The 16419-nt window shown below is 43.1% G+C and overlaps 1 protein-coding gene across 1 annotated transcript in view; it reads right to left on the bottom strand.

Moving 5' to 3' along the window:
• Nucleotides 1-16419, bottom strand: part of usta (uronyl 2-sulfotransferase a) — a 61134-nt gene that overhangs the window by 23553 nt on the left and 21162 nt on the right. Inside the window, exon 2 of the mRNA XM_030406342.1 lies at nucleotides 1790-1833. Coding sequence (XP_030262202.1) covers nucleotides 1790-1833 — 44 coding nt within the window. The remainder of the gene's footprint in view (nucleotides 1-1789; nucleotides 1834-16419) is intronic.

Here is a 16419-nt window from a genome sequence, read left to right as displayed (position 1 = left end):
AAACGAACACTGAAATGAATCCAAAAAAGCCAGACTAAGTGTTTTTTTTAAATGAACAAACCCGATCTGGAAACTAATAAATCAGGATTAGACTGATATCAGACAAGAATAACTGACTAAAGCAAACAACACATGATGATTAATTTGGTGACCAAGTTTCGTCATAGTTGCCCGTAAACATTTGAGATTGTATGTAAACTGCTGTGTTATTTATTCACTAGCCCTCTCTTCAGATTGCATTTAGCCTCATTGATTGACATTGTCTGGCTGCAGGTTTGTGAACGTCACTTAGCATGTTTGAACAAAATGTGAGACACTGCAGGACGCCGGCAACCTTAGTATGAAACCGATAGCACATGAAATTCGGAATATTAGAGTATGTAAGCACTTAAGGCTATGTCAATGGAAATATGCCACAATTCAGTGCTGTAGTGACGACAACAAACCCGTAAGTGTGGGTATAAGATTTTGCTTTGCCAGATGTAGTAGATGTTTTAAGTTGCGACGGTTACGCGCCTCCAACTGGCAAGGACGCTCGTGGGAAAGTGAGGTGATGGATGCCACATAGTCCCAGAACACCAGTCGCTTTTTGGAAAGCCTATTGTTATCCGTCAACATTAATCACTCAGGATGATCAATACTGTTGTGAGCGTATCACCGTTTTCATCAAATCAGAGTGACACCGAGTCCAAATTATTTTGCAGTGTTGGCTTTGACAAATTGCAGCAATCATGTGCCCGTTCAGAAGCTGCAGAAACTGAAGAAACTTGAAAGAAAAAAAAAAAAATCACACTTTTCTTTGTCAAAATGAATTCCAGAGCTTGTGTGTTTGCGTGATAACGTAAACACTCAGGACAGAGTCAAGCTGTTACGCTCGACCTCCAACCGTGAATGATGGAAACTTCATTAGACCTTATTTCCTCAGCGCAAGCCCGTATAATACTGAACTCCTGGCATCGAACCTACAGTTATGTATACAGTAACCTGGCATCGCGGGCCCGTCCTAAGTGAGACATAAAGCTCTGTTTAACGACCGTTCCCTGCAAATTCCGACTACCTCACCACAGTGTTCCGGTCAGCCGCAGTTTGTTACGTATAAATAACACTTCGCTGTTATCTGTGTGAAACAAGCCCTGTGGTCGGCCTTGGTTTGGCTTTTGTGGCCGTCACAGGCTTTTTTTTTTTTAGTAGAGTAAACACATAACTCACACAAACAAAGCCCAGATGTGACTTTAAGCTACAGCTGCTCGCAAACAAACCTGTAACCAAACCAGATCCGCCGAGAGTAAAAAACAAAACAAAAAACAACACCAACTCTTCCTTCAGATATTAAATCGGTGAAGAATGAGGTGAAAAGGAGGTGGCGGCCGATAAAAAGGGAGGAGATAATGAACAAGGGGGCAAGAAAGAAGTTGGCAGCGAGGGAAAGAGGGAGCACAGAGGAGAGATAGTCGCGCAGACACGCAGCTGGATGAACACAAGGCGCCTGTGTCGGCGGGCGGTGTACGCGGAGCGCGGGTGTGCGTTCAGAGCATTTACTGTAGCGCCGAGGCCAGGTCTAGTGGGTATTTGGCGCAGGGTTTGCACGCGGCTCCCCCTCGCACACAAGCCTAACCCTTATCCTGGACTGGACTGAGCCGGCTCTCAGGGCAGCACATCAGAGACACATCAGAGACGGAGAGGTCAGGGGGGGAAAACATGGAAAGGTCAGAAAAGGGGGAAAACGGTACAAGAGAGGAGAAAGAGGGGAAACGTGACACGACACAGAAAGATGGTGAGGAGGGCTTACTCTCGGAGCAGGGGGTCCGTGGTCATCCAGATACGTGGATTCACCTGCGGAGACAAGAAAGTACGAGTGTGAGGATTTATAAAGGAAAGAGTGGGCATCAGAACAACTACTTTACAGGTCGTCAGCGTAAAGATGCAGGTATTTATCGCTTGACGGCAGATCGAGAAACCTGAGAGATGTTAAAAGCGTTAAAGAGGATTATGTAACACTAATCTTAAGGCAATTCTTCTAAAATTCACACATTTCTCTGAAAGAAAATCATGAATATTTCAGATAAATCGACAGATGGTGCTTTTCTTGACAAGATGAGAAAATCCTACCTTTTCCACATAACACATAAACTATTAAAAACACATTAAACTAGCAGACGTGCACTGTCACAAAGCTGAAAAGTTTATGGCAAATAGAGATACGTGGTTTTCTTGGGACTGTGATAAAGGGATAAATGTTTATTTATCAGAACCCTCGTTAGCCAAGCCCTAAAGCCTAGCTGTGGGTCCATATATAAAAAAAACATCCATGAATCATATTTGAGATCACGCAGTGGCACGCACAAATAAATAGAGCCTGTCCGATATATTTTTTGGACTACAGATTTGCTGGGGTCGGTGTATATGTTGTCCTTTATTTTTGTTAGTGTGGTTATCTGTTCAGGTTTGTTTTAGTTGTTGCCAATAGTTTGATTCATTGTACTGTTTTTTTGTTTTGCTGATATATTTGTTCATCTTTTTTACTTATCTATATATTTTATTCCCTATTTTTACCTTTTTCGACTGTTATTTCTTCTTTTATTTTTGCGTATATATATTTGTGCTGCCCCCAGTCAAGTTTCTGTACTTTTGTATTATGGAAAATCTTTGAATAAAATTAAGCTGTGCACAATATATTGGCTGATACATCCATATTGGGAATTTTACTTCCCAATATCGGTATCAGCATCAGCCCCAAGCCCGAGAATTGGTTGGGCTCTACCAATAAATAAATAAAAACAAACAAAAAGAGATCAAAACAGCAACAAAACACATAAATGATGAAAGTCTCTCCATTTCACAGCGAACCTCTGAGATCAGGTCATATTTGGCTTTGACTCATGTGTTTGCCCGATGAGCTTCACTTGTTTTCCTTCCCTTCCGATGCTCTGTCCATCTTTGTTTTGCTGTCCGTCTGCAACTACTGATTAGTTTCACAATCAACCCATTCATTGTCTCACAGTCTTCTACAGTCTACAAAATGTAAAAAAAACCAAAAAACCCTCCAAACCAGTCAGACGCAGATTCCGAGAGCTTCTTCAAACTGCGCCTTTTGTCCAGCCATCGGCCCAAACTCAAACACTCCTCATTAACTATCGCGTATTGTTAAGAAAAGCAGCAGATCCTCCCGTTTAAGAAGCTGGACAGCAGCAAATACTTGAAATGTATGCCTTCAAAAAAGACTGTAACAATTTCTGAAATTCTTTCAACAGAGATACAGTCATTTGACAGTTGTTGCAGCGCTATTGCAAACATGACTCTTAATAGGCGTCTGTTGGCGTGTCGGCATCATTGTTTATTGAACCAGACCAGACCCGGAAGGTCAGGGGTTCATCTTTTAAGTCGCTCCCACGTGATCATCATCGGATTCGTTCCATTTCAGTTCCACAAGTCCACCCTGCAGTTTCAGAAACAGGTGGCACCTCACTCCAAAACCTTCACCCCGACACAAGAAAAACCCCTCTCATCTCATCCTCTACCACCCAAAGAAAACGGCGTCACTCCTCGGCATTCAGTCCGAGGATGTCGTGAAGAGACTTACGACCTCTTTATACAGTATATCGAACACTGCGAAGCTGTTTTACGAGGGGACAATGGAGCTCATTCAAGGCTGCCCCACACTGAGAGTCTGTGCCATGCGTTTCGGCCCACTCCCACTCAAATCCAGGCCCTGGCTTCGGACAGCGGCCCTTTTTCTTTTGGCTTCCCGCCCCCCCGGCCCGGTCCAGACACGGAGACGCATCGCTTCCCATCACATTTACAGCGTTCAGGTGGCCGTGCAGCAGAGACAGAGAGAGAGAGAGAGAGAGAGAGAGAGAGAAAGACAAATTGAGGAGCGGGGGGAGGGGACGGGGCTATAAAGAGAGGAAATATTACACAGGAGAACAGTATCTCCTTGTGTCTTTGAAAGATGATCCACCTCACAGATGAAAATAGCAAGAAATGATGCATGAACGCACACAGCGTTTCATAACCCGGCCAACGCTTCTCACTTGGCACACGCACTCAGAGATGTTATGACTGTATATGCTTGTGTTGGAAGGGTATTGCATGACTTTGTAAGTGCCTGTGTGTACCGAAGACAGTGATGTGCCGGCTTTGAGCAATAAGTCTGAGGCTGAGATCCGATCCATCTCAGTTTTTGGCTCCGTTACAATATGACACATAAACACATCACAGACACTGGATGGGACCCGCTGTGTGTGTTGTGGCTCATTAATTCATCAGGAGTATAAATACTGACACAGCTGCACTACGCTCGCCCTCAGGTGCTTTTTTTTTTTTCACGTTCTATCTTTGCATCTGTCTTTGAGTCTCGCGGCCTTCACGAGGAATGCTGAGGGGAGGCGCGCGCTCGCAGCTCTTCTCCGAGGCATTTGAGGTCACGGCAGGGCGAGGATGTAGAGAGAGGCCGACATCTCTGCTCCTTTCCCCCTGTCATCCATCACAGACGACCACCCCCCGCGACCTCCAATCCCCTCCCCACCGCCCCGTGTGTGCTTCTCATTAGCGCTTACTTTCTTTCTTTTTTTTTTTTTTTTTTGGATAGGGGGATTGGAACTAATTTTTTCCAGGGCACGAGGCTCGTAAAAAAAAGCTGACAGCTGCCCTCCGCCCCCACCACCCACTGAGCGGAATATGAACTTAAAGAGCCACTGTACAGTGCACTGTACTCATCGACCCCATTGTCCTCTTATCCGCTGCAAGAAGTCAGCGAGGTGGATGACACTTTTTTTTGGCTCGATTATGAAATGTTTCAATTCTAGAACGAGCACACGTGCTCCGGCCACAATGTTCTTCGCCTTTACGTGATTTATTAATAATCTACGGTAACTATGACTTTACTCTGCACCCTATACACTGTGCCATCTGAACTCTAGAAGTACACAGGAATAACCTCCAGAGCCACCACTGTATCTAACCATTTCCTTAAAGTGAGTTCTGAATTATGAATTAAAGTGAATGCAGATGTAGCCAGGAAAACAGAGACATGGATGTGTTATTTTGTGCAAAGAACACAACGAACTAAATGAGTGATTAACATGTTCGTTAGTGTGTTCTGCAGGTCAGACCTTAACCTAGCTTCCCCCGTTTCCATTTTATTTTTTTTGTGCTATCGACCTTCTCATCAAACAAGAGTCCTCAAACTTTTCCTTCACACGTATTTGGACGCAGAACAGCCCATGGTGAAGCGTGTCATTTTGAGGTTGAAGACAGCCACCACTCATTTTCCAAAACACAACTGACAGAACAAAACTTTTAACTTTTAACGTTCCCGCAAAAAGCAACCGTGAACGCTGTGGGTGCTCTGATAGTTAGACTGACTGATCCAAAGTCCTGCCCCCCTTTACTCACTGTCACTCGGTCGGACGAGCTTGACAACAAGAAATATGGAGACGTCGATCCCATTTATTTGCTGCAGGGAGTAACTCAATGTGAATTCAAGGAGCTTGACAGCAAAAACGTCCGTATGCAGTGGACGGAGATCCTTTCACATCGGTAAGTCTCGCCAGCCTTGATCTTTTCTAGGTAACGCTAATTCACAACATCCTAAAAAATACAAGAGCAAACATCCCTACTGGTCCTCAAGAACCAGACCAGACCCAGAAGGCCAGGGGTATCAAGGTACAGGCGCAGGTCTCTTGTAACTCTTCTCTGAACTTGTTTGACAGGAAACGGGACAGCTGACCGAGGTTGATCTGGGTATTGAGCTCGCTAAACTATTATTGGAGCAAAAAATGGGCGGGATTTAGGAAGGGTTAATTGGTTCATAATCAGACCAATGCACCTATAGGAGACTTTAGAATGACACATCCGACAAAACAATGCATCAGTACAAAATAAGGGGATGTCTTTCAAGGTCCAAACACCATACTCACTTACTTACACTGTCTGTGTGTGAGTGTGTGTGTGTGTGTGTGTGTGAGTGAGAGAGAGAGAGAGAGTGATTGAAGGAGAAACTAACCGGAGGCTGGGTACGCATGGGCATGTAGCTAAATGGTTAATTGGATTACTGTGTCACAAGATGCACGGACTGGCCCCCGGCTAACAGCAGCTGCTCACAACCATTCCTGATTACAACAACTGTCTAATCAATACTGCAAGATGGACATAATGAATCAGTTGTGCTTTTAGGTATCAATCAGTGAATACCAAAACAGTCAGTAAAATCATACAGAAAAGTAAAAAAAAAACTGAAACAAACAAAGCATCCAAAACTGTGCTGGGGTGTTTTCGGCTTTTTACAATCTGTGGCATTTATAAGCGAGGATGACATTTTGCGAGCGGATGTTAATTCCACTCCAACAACAGATTCTCAAAGGATTCTGACTTCAATAAAATCGGAAAAAAATGTTGCGAATAAAAGCTTATGATCTGCACAGCGAGAGCCCTCCCCGAATCGACGCGTTTTATGATTTTTTTTTTTTTTTCTGAACAACAAGTGCAAGCAATACGAGTTTAAAAAAAAGTGAGCGCCGCACATCTCCGAGCAGAAGCATTCGACGTGATTTATGTGGTGGAACAAATTGTGAAAGTCTGGGGAGCTGATTATTGGCATTGATTCTCTGCATGGATAAAAAAAATACCCAACAGGGTTTAATTATTGTGAATCTGGTGAGAGATCCCAGCGCCCAAACTAAATATTATTCCCACGGATTTGAGAAACTTAGACTCTACTCAGCAAACTGCTATTAAACACCTGTAGTATATTAAACCTCATAAGCTGATTTAATTGTTCTCTCGAGCGAAAGAAACAAGTCGTACATGTCTTGTTGATTCATTAAACTGACAACAATCTGTCTCATCTGCACTTTTCATATTCACCCGAGGAAATAGACGTTGTTAAACGTAACAACCAGTGGCAGACTCAGATGTTTGAGGGGCGGGGGCAAGGACATCACATGTATGTGAGGAGGCACTGGTGCTCAGAGGGACTTGATATATTTATAGTGAAAACAGAGCACTTCACCACCTTTTATCCTCTGGAGGGGGCACCCTAGCGCACTTTACCATGTCTTATCTATCAAAGGGGCATCAGGGGCATCTTTTTGAACATGGAGGCACCAGGGTTGGTCCACCACCCACTGTGTCCACCAGTGACCACAGCAGACTGTTTTTTTGAGTAAAGTACAAGGATATAGACTCTTGGAAAATATTCTGTCAGAAATGTATTCTAACCGTGTTTGAGGAAAGGTTGGCAAAATATAAAAAGTGGCACGAAAGACCCAATGGGAAAGGTGCTGGATCACAAAATACTAAGGCAGAGCTTAAAAAGAGAGATCCTCGCACCAAAGGGCTCCAGTTTGAAGGACGTTAATCTAATGCCATGTGACTTTTGGAGCGCCAGACTCTTCCTCAGACCGCTCCTGATTCACACAGAGCTGCCATCCTCCATAACCACAGTTCAAAAACAGGTGACCCAATAGAACAGGTGTAGATCGTCGTCAATAAAACTGTAGCAAACCTTACAATCATCATTTTGCATTTTTTTTTTAAATATATACCGATCTTTTTGAAAAAGCTCTCTATACGAAAAAGACACAAAAAGAAACCAAAACAAAAATAAAAATCAAAGCTCAGACAAATATGTAATGTATGCATCTCAACATCTGTACGGGAATAACCCAGTCAGACTTTGACCTAATCATTCCAGAACAAGATCCGCAGGCTCTGGAATTTTCCCCTTCGCTGTTGGCCTGCTTCAGGAATGCTACAGTAAGTTTGGGAATTTCATAAACATGTATTTAGAGACGAGACCATTTCATTTCGCTTTGTGAAATTGGCGACCTAGCTAAGTAGAGCTTAGGAAAGAACACATCCCAGAATAGGCCCGAGGTGGGAGCGGAAAAAACCACACAGGAATGGCTGCTGCGAACGCGGCCAAAGAGGACGGAGCGCGGCGTCGAGGCGAAGGGGGCCTTTGCTAGGCTACGGGACAAACGACTCAGAGCAAAAAGGACGCAAGGTTACAGAGCTGCTGCCCTGGAATGTTCTACGAGTATGTGAAACCCGATTACAGGTTATAGCAGACTGTGGAGATGGAGCTTTTTCTCATCCTCAAACCACATCCTGCTGTAGTTTTCTGTGTCTGCCACAGACGATAATGAGGGAATGAAAGGTAGGTGCTCGCTTCAAAAGAGGAATGTAGAGCGTAGTTTTTAAATCAAACAGAGCGGAGACGGGGGGGAAAAAAGTTTGACGGAGCTCTGGTAGATATCTCACTCCAGTCTGAGCTACCGCTGAAAGAAATTACATAACTTCTGCGAGGACCCAGCTGTGTCAAACACACCCAGTTAAACTCAGACACATGTCCATGGTTACAGTCCTTACTAAACATTTGTGCCATATTAGAGAGCGTATAAAAACAAAGTCAGTGTGCCCGGGCTGCGTACATGCCTTTTCTGTGTGTGTTTGTCTGCGAAATTGTGTGTTTGTGTGGTCGCCCAACCCTTTGATTTGGAGTGTGGGAGTGGCCCCTCCATTAAGACCCATAGCTCTCAGACCCATCTACCTAATTACAGAAGGGAGTTAAGCTAAGGGTCAGGGTCTCCACCCACTGCGTCTTGCTCCCTGTCACCCCTCAGTAACTCGAGAATCAACAATGGTCAGACAGCTTGGTGATATAAATAAAGAGGCTGCAGCTGCTGTGTTATTGCAGGTGTCCGAATGCCAAAACCTGGTAGGGAGACTAATTTGTGGACTCATTGCTCCCCTAAAATTTTGGTCACCGAGATGGAATAAGAGAGCGAGCGCACATGCGTACAGATACGCACGAGGTCGGGAGACTTCAGGATGACTGTCAGCGTGTCATTTGTGGACACCAGTGGTTGCCACCGCGTATACTGTACGACAGCGACGTACCGCTAAACTGATGACACAGCACAGCAGTGTTGACACTGGTGGCCGTGCAGCTAAAGGCCTGAAAAATTAAAGACACGCTTCTCGGAAAAAAAAAGTAAAAGTAAAACCTTAAAGGGACAGTTCACCCCAAAATCAAAAAGACCTATTTTAACTTTAATGCAATATATCTGTCTGGAGTACATAACTTGCCAAGGAGGTCAAGTGTCCGTTTGTTGGTTGGTTGGTCAGCTGGATCACACAAAAACTACAGAGCGGATTTCCATGAAACTTGGATGGAGGTCTCGGCCCAGAATAGATTCTATCAACTTTTGGTGTGGATCCAGATTGTTGTGTGTTTTTCTCTTTCTTTAATGTTGCAAGATAGGGTGTTCATCAACATTTTCATATGCAAGGAATAATGGATGGATCTTCTGGAGACTGGTGCCCCCCTCCCGCATACAGCTGGTGCCCCTTTTTATGTTTTTTGCCCCTTGCCCCTCAAACATCCTGAGGCCACCATTGGGTTCCATTTTACTGAGTAACCACGTCATGATTTCTGGAAAGAAACACTGCTGTCGTGTTTTTCGAATCTGTTTTTTTTGCACCACAAGTTGATTCCCATTTGGTTCTCTTGTATTTGGGAGACATCTCTACGGTACAAAATTACAAAACACTAAAACAATCTAAATGGAAAAAATAGCACTACAGGTAAGAAGAAACAAAGGGGTATTTCTGATTTCTGGGTGAACTTTCCCTTGAATAATTTCCAATGCTTCTATTAATGAAAGACAAAGTAGAAGTTAATTCTATAATTCATGAGAAAATCACTCATGTATAAGCCTGTGCCATGGAGGCCATATCACAACAATAGCATTAATAACCAACACACTTTTAAGTATTGAACAAATGTGTTATAATCTAGCATGTTTGACCATGTAGTAGTTTATCTACCCACCAGTGCATCTCAAAATGTACGTCAAGAATAACACACTTTAAACTCAGTCGATGTTAAACTTGGTAAACTAACTTTATCCACAGGACACTAGATGAGTGATTTGATTTCTCAAAGTTGAAGTCAGAGGCAGCTGAATGAAGCTGGGCAAAGTGCATAAAATCAAGTGAAACTGTTTGAGGATGCAAAGAGAAGCAGTGAAGCGTCACTGGCTTAAAAAAGTCAGTGCTGCGGGATTCCTGCATTCAAAGTTTGAGGGGAAAAGAGGATTTCCATCACTTTCAGACTCAGACAGTTTTGCAGCACGGAGCAGCGACTGCTCTCTAGGTGCACAGGTTGTAATCAAGTTAATTAAAGTGAGAAAAGAACGCTGCACGGCGCTCTCTGGGGCCACTGCAATTTTCACCCCTCTCTCCGAGCTGATTTCTACACAAAAACAAGTTTAAATCTTGACCTCGTGAGACCCTACTCCATCTGGCAGCCTGTCACAGTGTCTATGAGCGCTGACTGCCTCTGGAAATCAGGTAGCTTTGAAATGAAGAAATGAGCCATGAAGTAGAAAATTGGTGCAAAAAAAAAATTGCAACCCTAATGGACATCTGACGCCGCACAGTCAAAGGAGGAGAAGTAATCTACCAGTGAGGCGCTGATGCGAGCGCTCTTTCTCAAATATGATATCCTGTGGGTGACATTGCCTACAATCATGAGACATGATCACACGTCAGAAATAGAAAACATTGCCATTCACAGGATGTGATGCTGTCAGTACATGCTCTGTCAGCTAATTCTGGACGAGCTACTTCCCCTCCAGAGAGCACCGGAGTGCTTGTGCAGTTTGTACGTACCTCGTCTCGGCCTGTGGACATGTGGGCACGACACCAGCTGTCTCGCTAGCCTGTCCTTATGGGTAAACAGTCTGGCGGAGGCCATTTTGACTGACCAGTGATTTTTCCCATACACCCCTACAAAAGAAGTCAAATGGACTTTTCAGACTTACTTTTTAGATTCAAAGAGAAAACTGAATTATAAACAGCAATATCCAAAGGGGTGAAGGGAAATTTCACATAGAAATGTTAGTTGACGTGTTAAAGAAGGTACTTAGGGAAGGGGAAGGAGAGTTAAAGGAGATCTATTATGTTTTTTTTCTATTTTCTTTGGTGTGTTATGTAGGTGTTTGTGCATGGAGCAAAGTTCGCGGGAGCTCCTCTCTCCCACAGAAAACAGTGCTCCTTAAACACTTCGTAAGTAGGCCAGCCTTTAATCCCGTGAGATCTTGACATCACTACGTAACCTTGTCACACATTTTCATAATTTATGCGTATATTCACAGTAGAAGTAAAGCTAACTGGAAGACACTGTGAGCGGTGCTGGCTCAGGTGTGTGATCTGACCAATCAGAGCCCACCAGTTATTTGCGAGGGGGGGCCTTAAAGAGACAGGAGCTAAAAACAGAGCTTGTGAATACAGTGCTGCTGCTCTACTGGACAGTACAAGAAAACTGATGAGTTGTTTGAGCATTAAAGCATGTAAAATTATTCTAGTAGTAACCCAAAATAAAACTACTCTAGACCTAAAACTGAGCATTATGTGTCTCCTATAAAAATCGTAGTGTGTTGAGAGACCAACACGTGGTGTCTCCTGGAAAAAAAACATGGCACATTATCTTGTCAGCAACACGAAACAAGAAAGAAAATATGTTTTGAATCAACTTGACAAAAAGAAATAAAAAAAAAAAAAAGCCAAAAGAACCCCAAAGAATTTCTGAATATTTTAAGAAGTAAATAATGGTCGACCCTTGTGCACCAACAAAAACAACAGCAGCAGTTAAACTCCGGCAGCCAACTCATTAAAACCGACCGCAGCTACTCGGCCTCTGTTGCTTTGCACCAGCTCTCAGCTCACAAAACACACGCCAGATGTGGAAACGGCATTGTGCACAAACGGCTGAGCACCACTGGTAAGCAACATCTGTGCCATGCACAAGTGGAACTGGGAACGAAGAGACTCACGGTTGTAGAGAGTAAATGAAATAGGAGTCTCGTTGTGAGACGTTGCACAATTAGCAATTAGCAGGATGTTCTCTCTCCATGAGTGCACATTATATGTCAAGACAAGTCTTTTTTTTATGAATAACAAACGGTTGTCCAATTAGCACCGACTAAGCATGACTTAAAAAACAACATGACTTTTTTTGAAAACAGAGCGTCTGTATGTGCAGGATAAACCTTGCTTGGTTGTACTGCTTGACTTAAAGCTGGATTCAAATATCTAAGATTAAAAAACATTACATTTGAATGTGAGTGTTTTTTTTTTTACAATATCGTGGAGCTTTTATTATAGCCTCTAAATGTGCCCTGCTGCAGAAGCAGAAGCACTCTTGCCTGAGTGAAAAAGAAGCCAGAAAAACACCCTGCTTTAATTGTTTGTTTGCAATACAGCTCCCTTGGCCCTGAGCCTCAACTGAGCTAAATCAAAAGTTTTTGAAAGAATCTTATCTCACTCTCTCCTTCTGTTTTTTCGGCAACACAAGCTTGTTTATGACTCTGAAGTCTGTTTTTTTTCCCCCGTTACATGTATTGACCATTTTTCACCAGCAGATACGGCAGAATGTGTCAAGCAGAAACAAAACCAAAAAAAACCAACCCTCCAGATCTCACCATCAGATGAAATAAAAAGACATAAAAGGATTACAATGTGTTATTACAGGACCTTTAATCGTGGCAATGTCGACTGGAAACAGACAACAGCCGGTTGTGGGAACTCTAAACAATCTACACCCTTTTTCTTTTTTTTTTTGGGGGGACTCCGCGGTGATGCTGCTGAGTCACAAATGAGCCGCGCTATAGATAAATCTGGAACAAAACACAAAGAGCTGGATGCACACTCACGCCTGACTGCACACTCATCACACCAAAGCCAGATATTTTAGACTGCTGGTGAACCAAATCTTAACATGTATTTTTGCTGCCCTGTCATGATGTTAGTCATGAAAGGTTCTTTTCACAAAGTAAAAAGCAGCCCTTGTGAGCACTAAGGGCAAGCAACCCCCCACTGTTACATACCAAAAAACATCTTTGCTTTCTATGTTTAACTGTTCCACACGAAATACAAAAAAATAAAAAATGGTTCATGAGTCTTGAAACCTGCAGGATTTCTCCCCACTGTGGGTGATTTCACACTGAGCGTCGGCTATCTGCTTGTTTTAGGTTTCATGCTTGGGTGTGCATGTAGCCACTGGAAAAGCCTGGAAGCTGGAAGACCTGCAATGTGCTCTATCAGAGTAGCACAGAGCGGCAAGCTTTTAACCCCAAGGCCAAGGACACACATGTGAATCCCACACACACACACACACACACACACACACACACACACACAGTACAAACACACACACAAACACACACACACACACAAAAGAATCTGCGAGGAGGCTGAATGAGGACACAAAACAGTGAATCAGAACTTTAGAGATTTTGGAGAGCAGAATCAAAACAGTTTGGGGAACACACTTAATAACTTAAGAACTAGTGTTCTCATATCTGTGTGCTAAATATAAAGCTGGAGTCAGGAAACAGTTAGCTTCGCCTAGCATACAGTCTGGAAAACTGGATAAACAGATCCTGGCTCTGTCTAAACCATAGACCATGTAAAACATGGACATTGTGAAACATCATAATGATGTCACAGTTTTTAAATCACTTTTCTCAGCTCGATTAAAGTTTTATTAATATAAAACCTCCAAAAAAAATCATAAATCAAAGAGTCATTATTGACCTGTTTCCAGTTTGAGTTGTCCTGTCGACAGTTTTATAATGGTGGTCTATAGAAAATTGCTTGTTGGGGCTGCAAGTGGCCACTGGGCAAAATTGGAAGCAAGAGGCTGAGTGGCGCCACTGTATCCAGGTCTCAACAGTAAATCCAATTAATGTCAACGCCTGACTCATGACCCCTGACTGATCCAAAAACTGGCAAAAGGGTTGGAGCGCTGTTGGTGGAGGTGAGGAGGGTCGGAGGCAGCGTGGGCTGCTACAGCTAGCAGTTAGCTTTCGTTTAAAGTTCCCATGCCCTTGGTTTATACATATCTTTTGGCCTTGAGCTGGGAAATTATCTAAAGTGACCAAAAGCATTTCTCGTACCAGGCTGTAATTGACTCACTTTGGGAGCAAGCCTCAAGTGGTGATTGGAGGAACTGCAGTTTTTTGGACTTCATTTCCTGCCTTAGGGGTTGCCGCTTGGTCCAAACTTGAAAAAAATTTAAATCAGCCTTTCAGCAACTTTGTAGATAACTCATTTCATTTAGAGGTGCTTGTAGGCAGACTTTATCTTATCTCCTCCATTCCTGCTGTTTTGCTCAACTAATCTGCTGCTGGCTCTGGCTTCCTATTTAGCATATACTCATCAGAGTGGCATTTATTTTCTCCTCCCAGCTCCGAATTCCAAGCAAATAAGCTGATTTCGAAAAATGTCAAACTATTCCCTAATCAAGTTATCCCCTCCGTCTTCTTGTGGCTTCTCACATTTTGAATTACAGGAGAAAATCAAACAGCATACAGGCGGGCGGACACATGTTTCGTGCTCACATGCAGGAAGTCTGTGGCGCGCATGTAAATCACCCGCTGCCCCCCCCCCCCCCCTCCCGAGACATACGTGGAGGGGTGTGGATGAAGTTCAGGGTGGAAAGAGAGGAACAGGGGGAAAGAATGGGGGCAATGGAGTGAAACGAGGAGACAAAAAGAGGGATCAGAAAAGAGCCAGTGAATTACTACAGAGGACCAGAATTCCTTCGGGTTCGTCATGTGACAGAAGAAACAGATTCAGGAAAAACAGCTGCTGTACTCTGAAGCGCAGTGAGGAAATGAAAAGAAAGAGAGTCAGAGGGGAGAGACGGGGAGAGAGGGTTAGAGTGAGAGACGGCAAGAGGGGGAAACAGGAACAAATTTTTATCAAATCAGTTCGCAAGCCCTCTGCGGAGGTCAGTGGAGGAAGATGAATTGCCCTATCTGGCAGCTGGAGCTTCCTCAACGGCCTGAAATCTCTTCAGCGGAGAAAAACATAACGATTCCACCAGGAAGCACAGACTCATGCCCACACAGACATATGAGTACTGTATATACAGCACATGAACAGGGGCTGAGACACACGGCGCTCAATTACTACCAAACTAGGGGTTCCTCCATCTAATGTGATTATTTGTGAGCTGTAATGAAAACTGGGAGCTTACACAGAAAGCAAAATGATGATTAAAGGCTCTAATGATAAAGCAATATACTTCCTATGGAGTGTGATGGGGTTTTATTGCTTCCTGGCAGGAAGCGTTGGCTCAGGGGCTCACCCAGCTGTGAGAAAAAGACTTGTGTCTTACGGGGTCACGGCAGTAGATGCGTGCATTCCTCTGCACATTGTTACAAGTTATAACTCTAATCCTAACAAGGTGTGCGTCCGTGCGTGTACGTGTCATCCGCGTGTGGGTCGAAAACAGACAAACTATTGATCACGGCACATCTAGATCTGACATCGCATCTCTGTCTGCAGCGAGCAGAGTCCTTATCAGAATCAGAGTTTGCTCACCGGTGAGCGCGGCGGTGACGGCGCTGCAGGTTTTGCCCTGCAAGAACAAACAGACTGCATAAAGAGGAGCCTGTGTGGTGCTGAGTCTCACACTGGAGTGAGGCACAGGAGAGAGAAAAAAAAGAAAAAAGGTTGTGAAAGCCTGATGATGATGAAGGACAGGAGACAGAGGAGCGATGCTCAGTGAAATGATGGAATGGAATGAGAGACCTGCAGTCCAAAAAGTTAGGGAGTTGTAATAGCTTTCTGGATAGCCTTGTCAAAACTGAGACCATGTCATAAAATATTTCCACAGGGGGAAAAAAGCTGGAGCTGCGCACAATGTGTGACTGTGGTCCTGTGAAGCGTGCTACTTTTCTCATTGGTCCCAACAATAGACCTTTATGGGACTGTTAGACAGTTCTGTTAGAGACAAAGAGGTGTGATTTCAGCGCAGGGATGATGCACTCCAGACATACAGCATATTGTCGCCACACTTAAAGGTCAGTGGCTGTCAATTAATTAAGAAATAGCCCTTTAATGTGATGGATTCTGTTGGTATTAATATGTATTTCAGACCACATGATACAATTAAAGGATATGAAATGATTCAAAAATGGAAAACCCCCACAATTCCTACCACCAAAAGAGTCCTTAAAGTCCTTAAAGAGTCAGGAGCTAAAACAGAGTGTCTCAGATAGAAGGACTGGACAGTATGCACAAACTGATGTACTGTGTGTAGTTGTAACCCCAAAATAGGCATATTATGTCTCTTTAAATCATGTTTTATATATATATACATATATATATATATATATATACATATATATGTATATATATATATATATATATATATATATATATATATATATATATATATACACATATATATATATGTATATATATATATATATATACATATATATATATATATACATATATATATGTATATATATATATATATATATATATACATATATATATATATGAAAAAAACTGCAGTATGTTCCTATGCAAAAATAAAATCTTCCCTTTTTTTTTTAC

Source organism: Sparus aurata, chromosome 22 (genome assembly GCF_900880675.1).
Source record: "Sparus aurata chromosome 22, fSpaAur1.1, whole genome shotgun sequence".
Lineage (NCBI taxonomy): Eukaryota > Metazoa > Chordata > Actinopteri > Spariformes > Sparidae > Sparus > Sparus aurata.
This window is presented reverse-complemented; position numbering and strand designations above follow the sequence as displayed.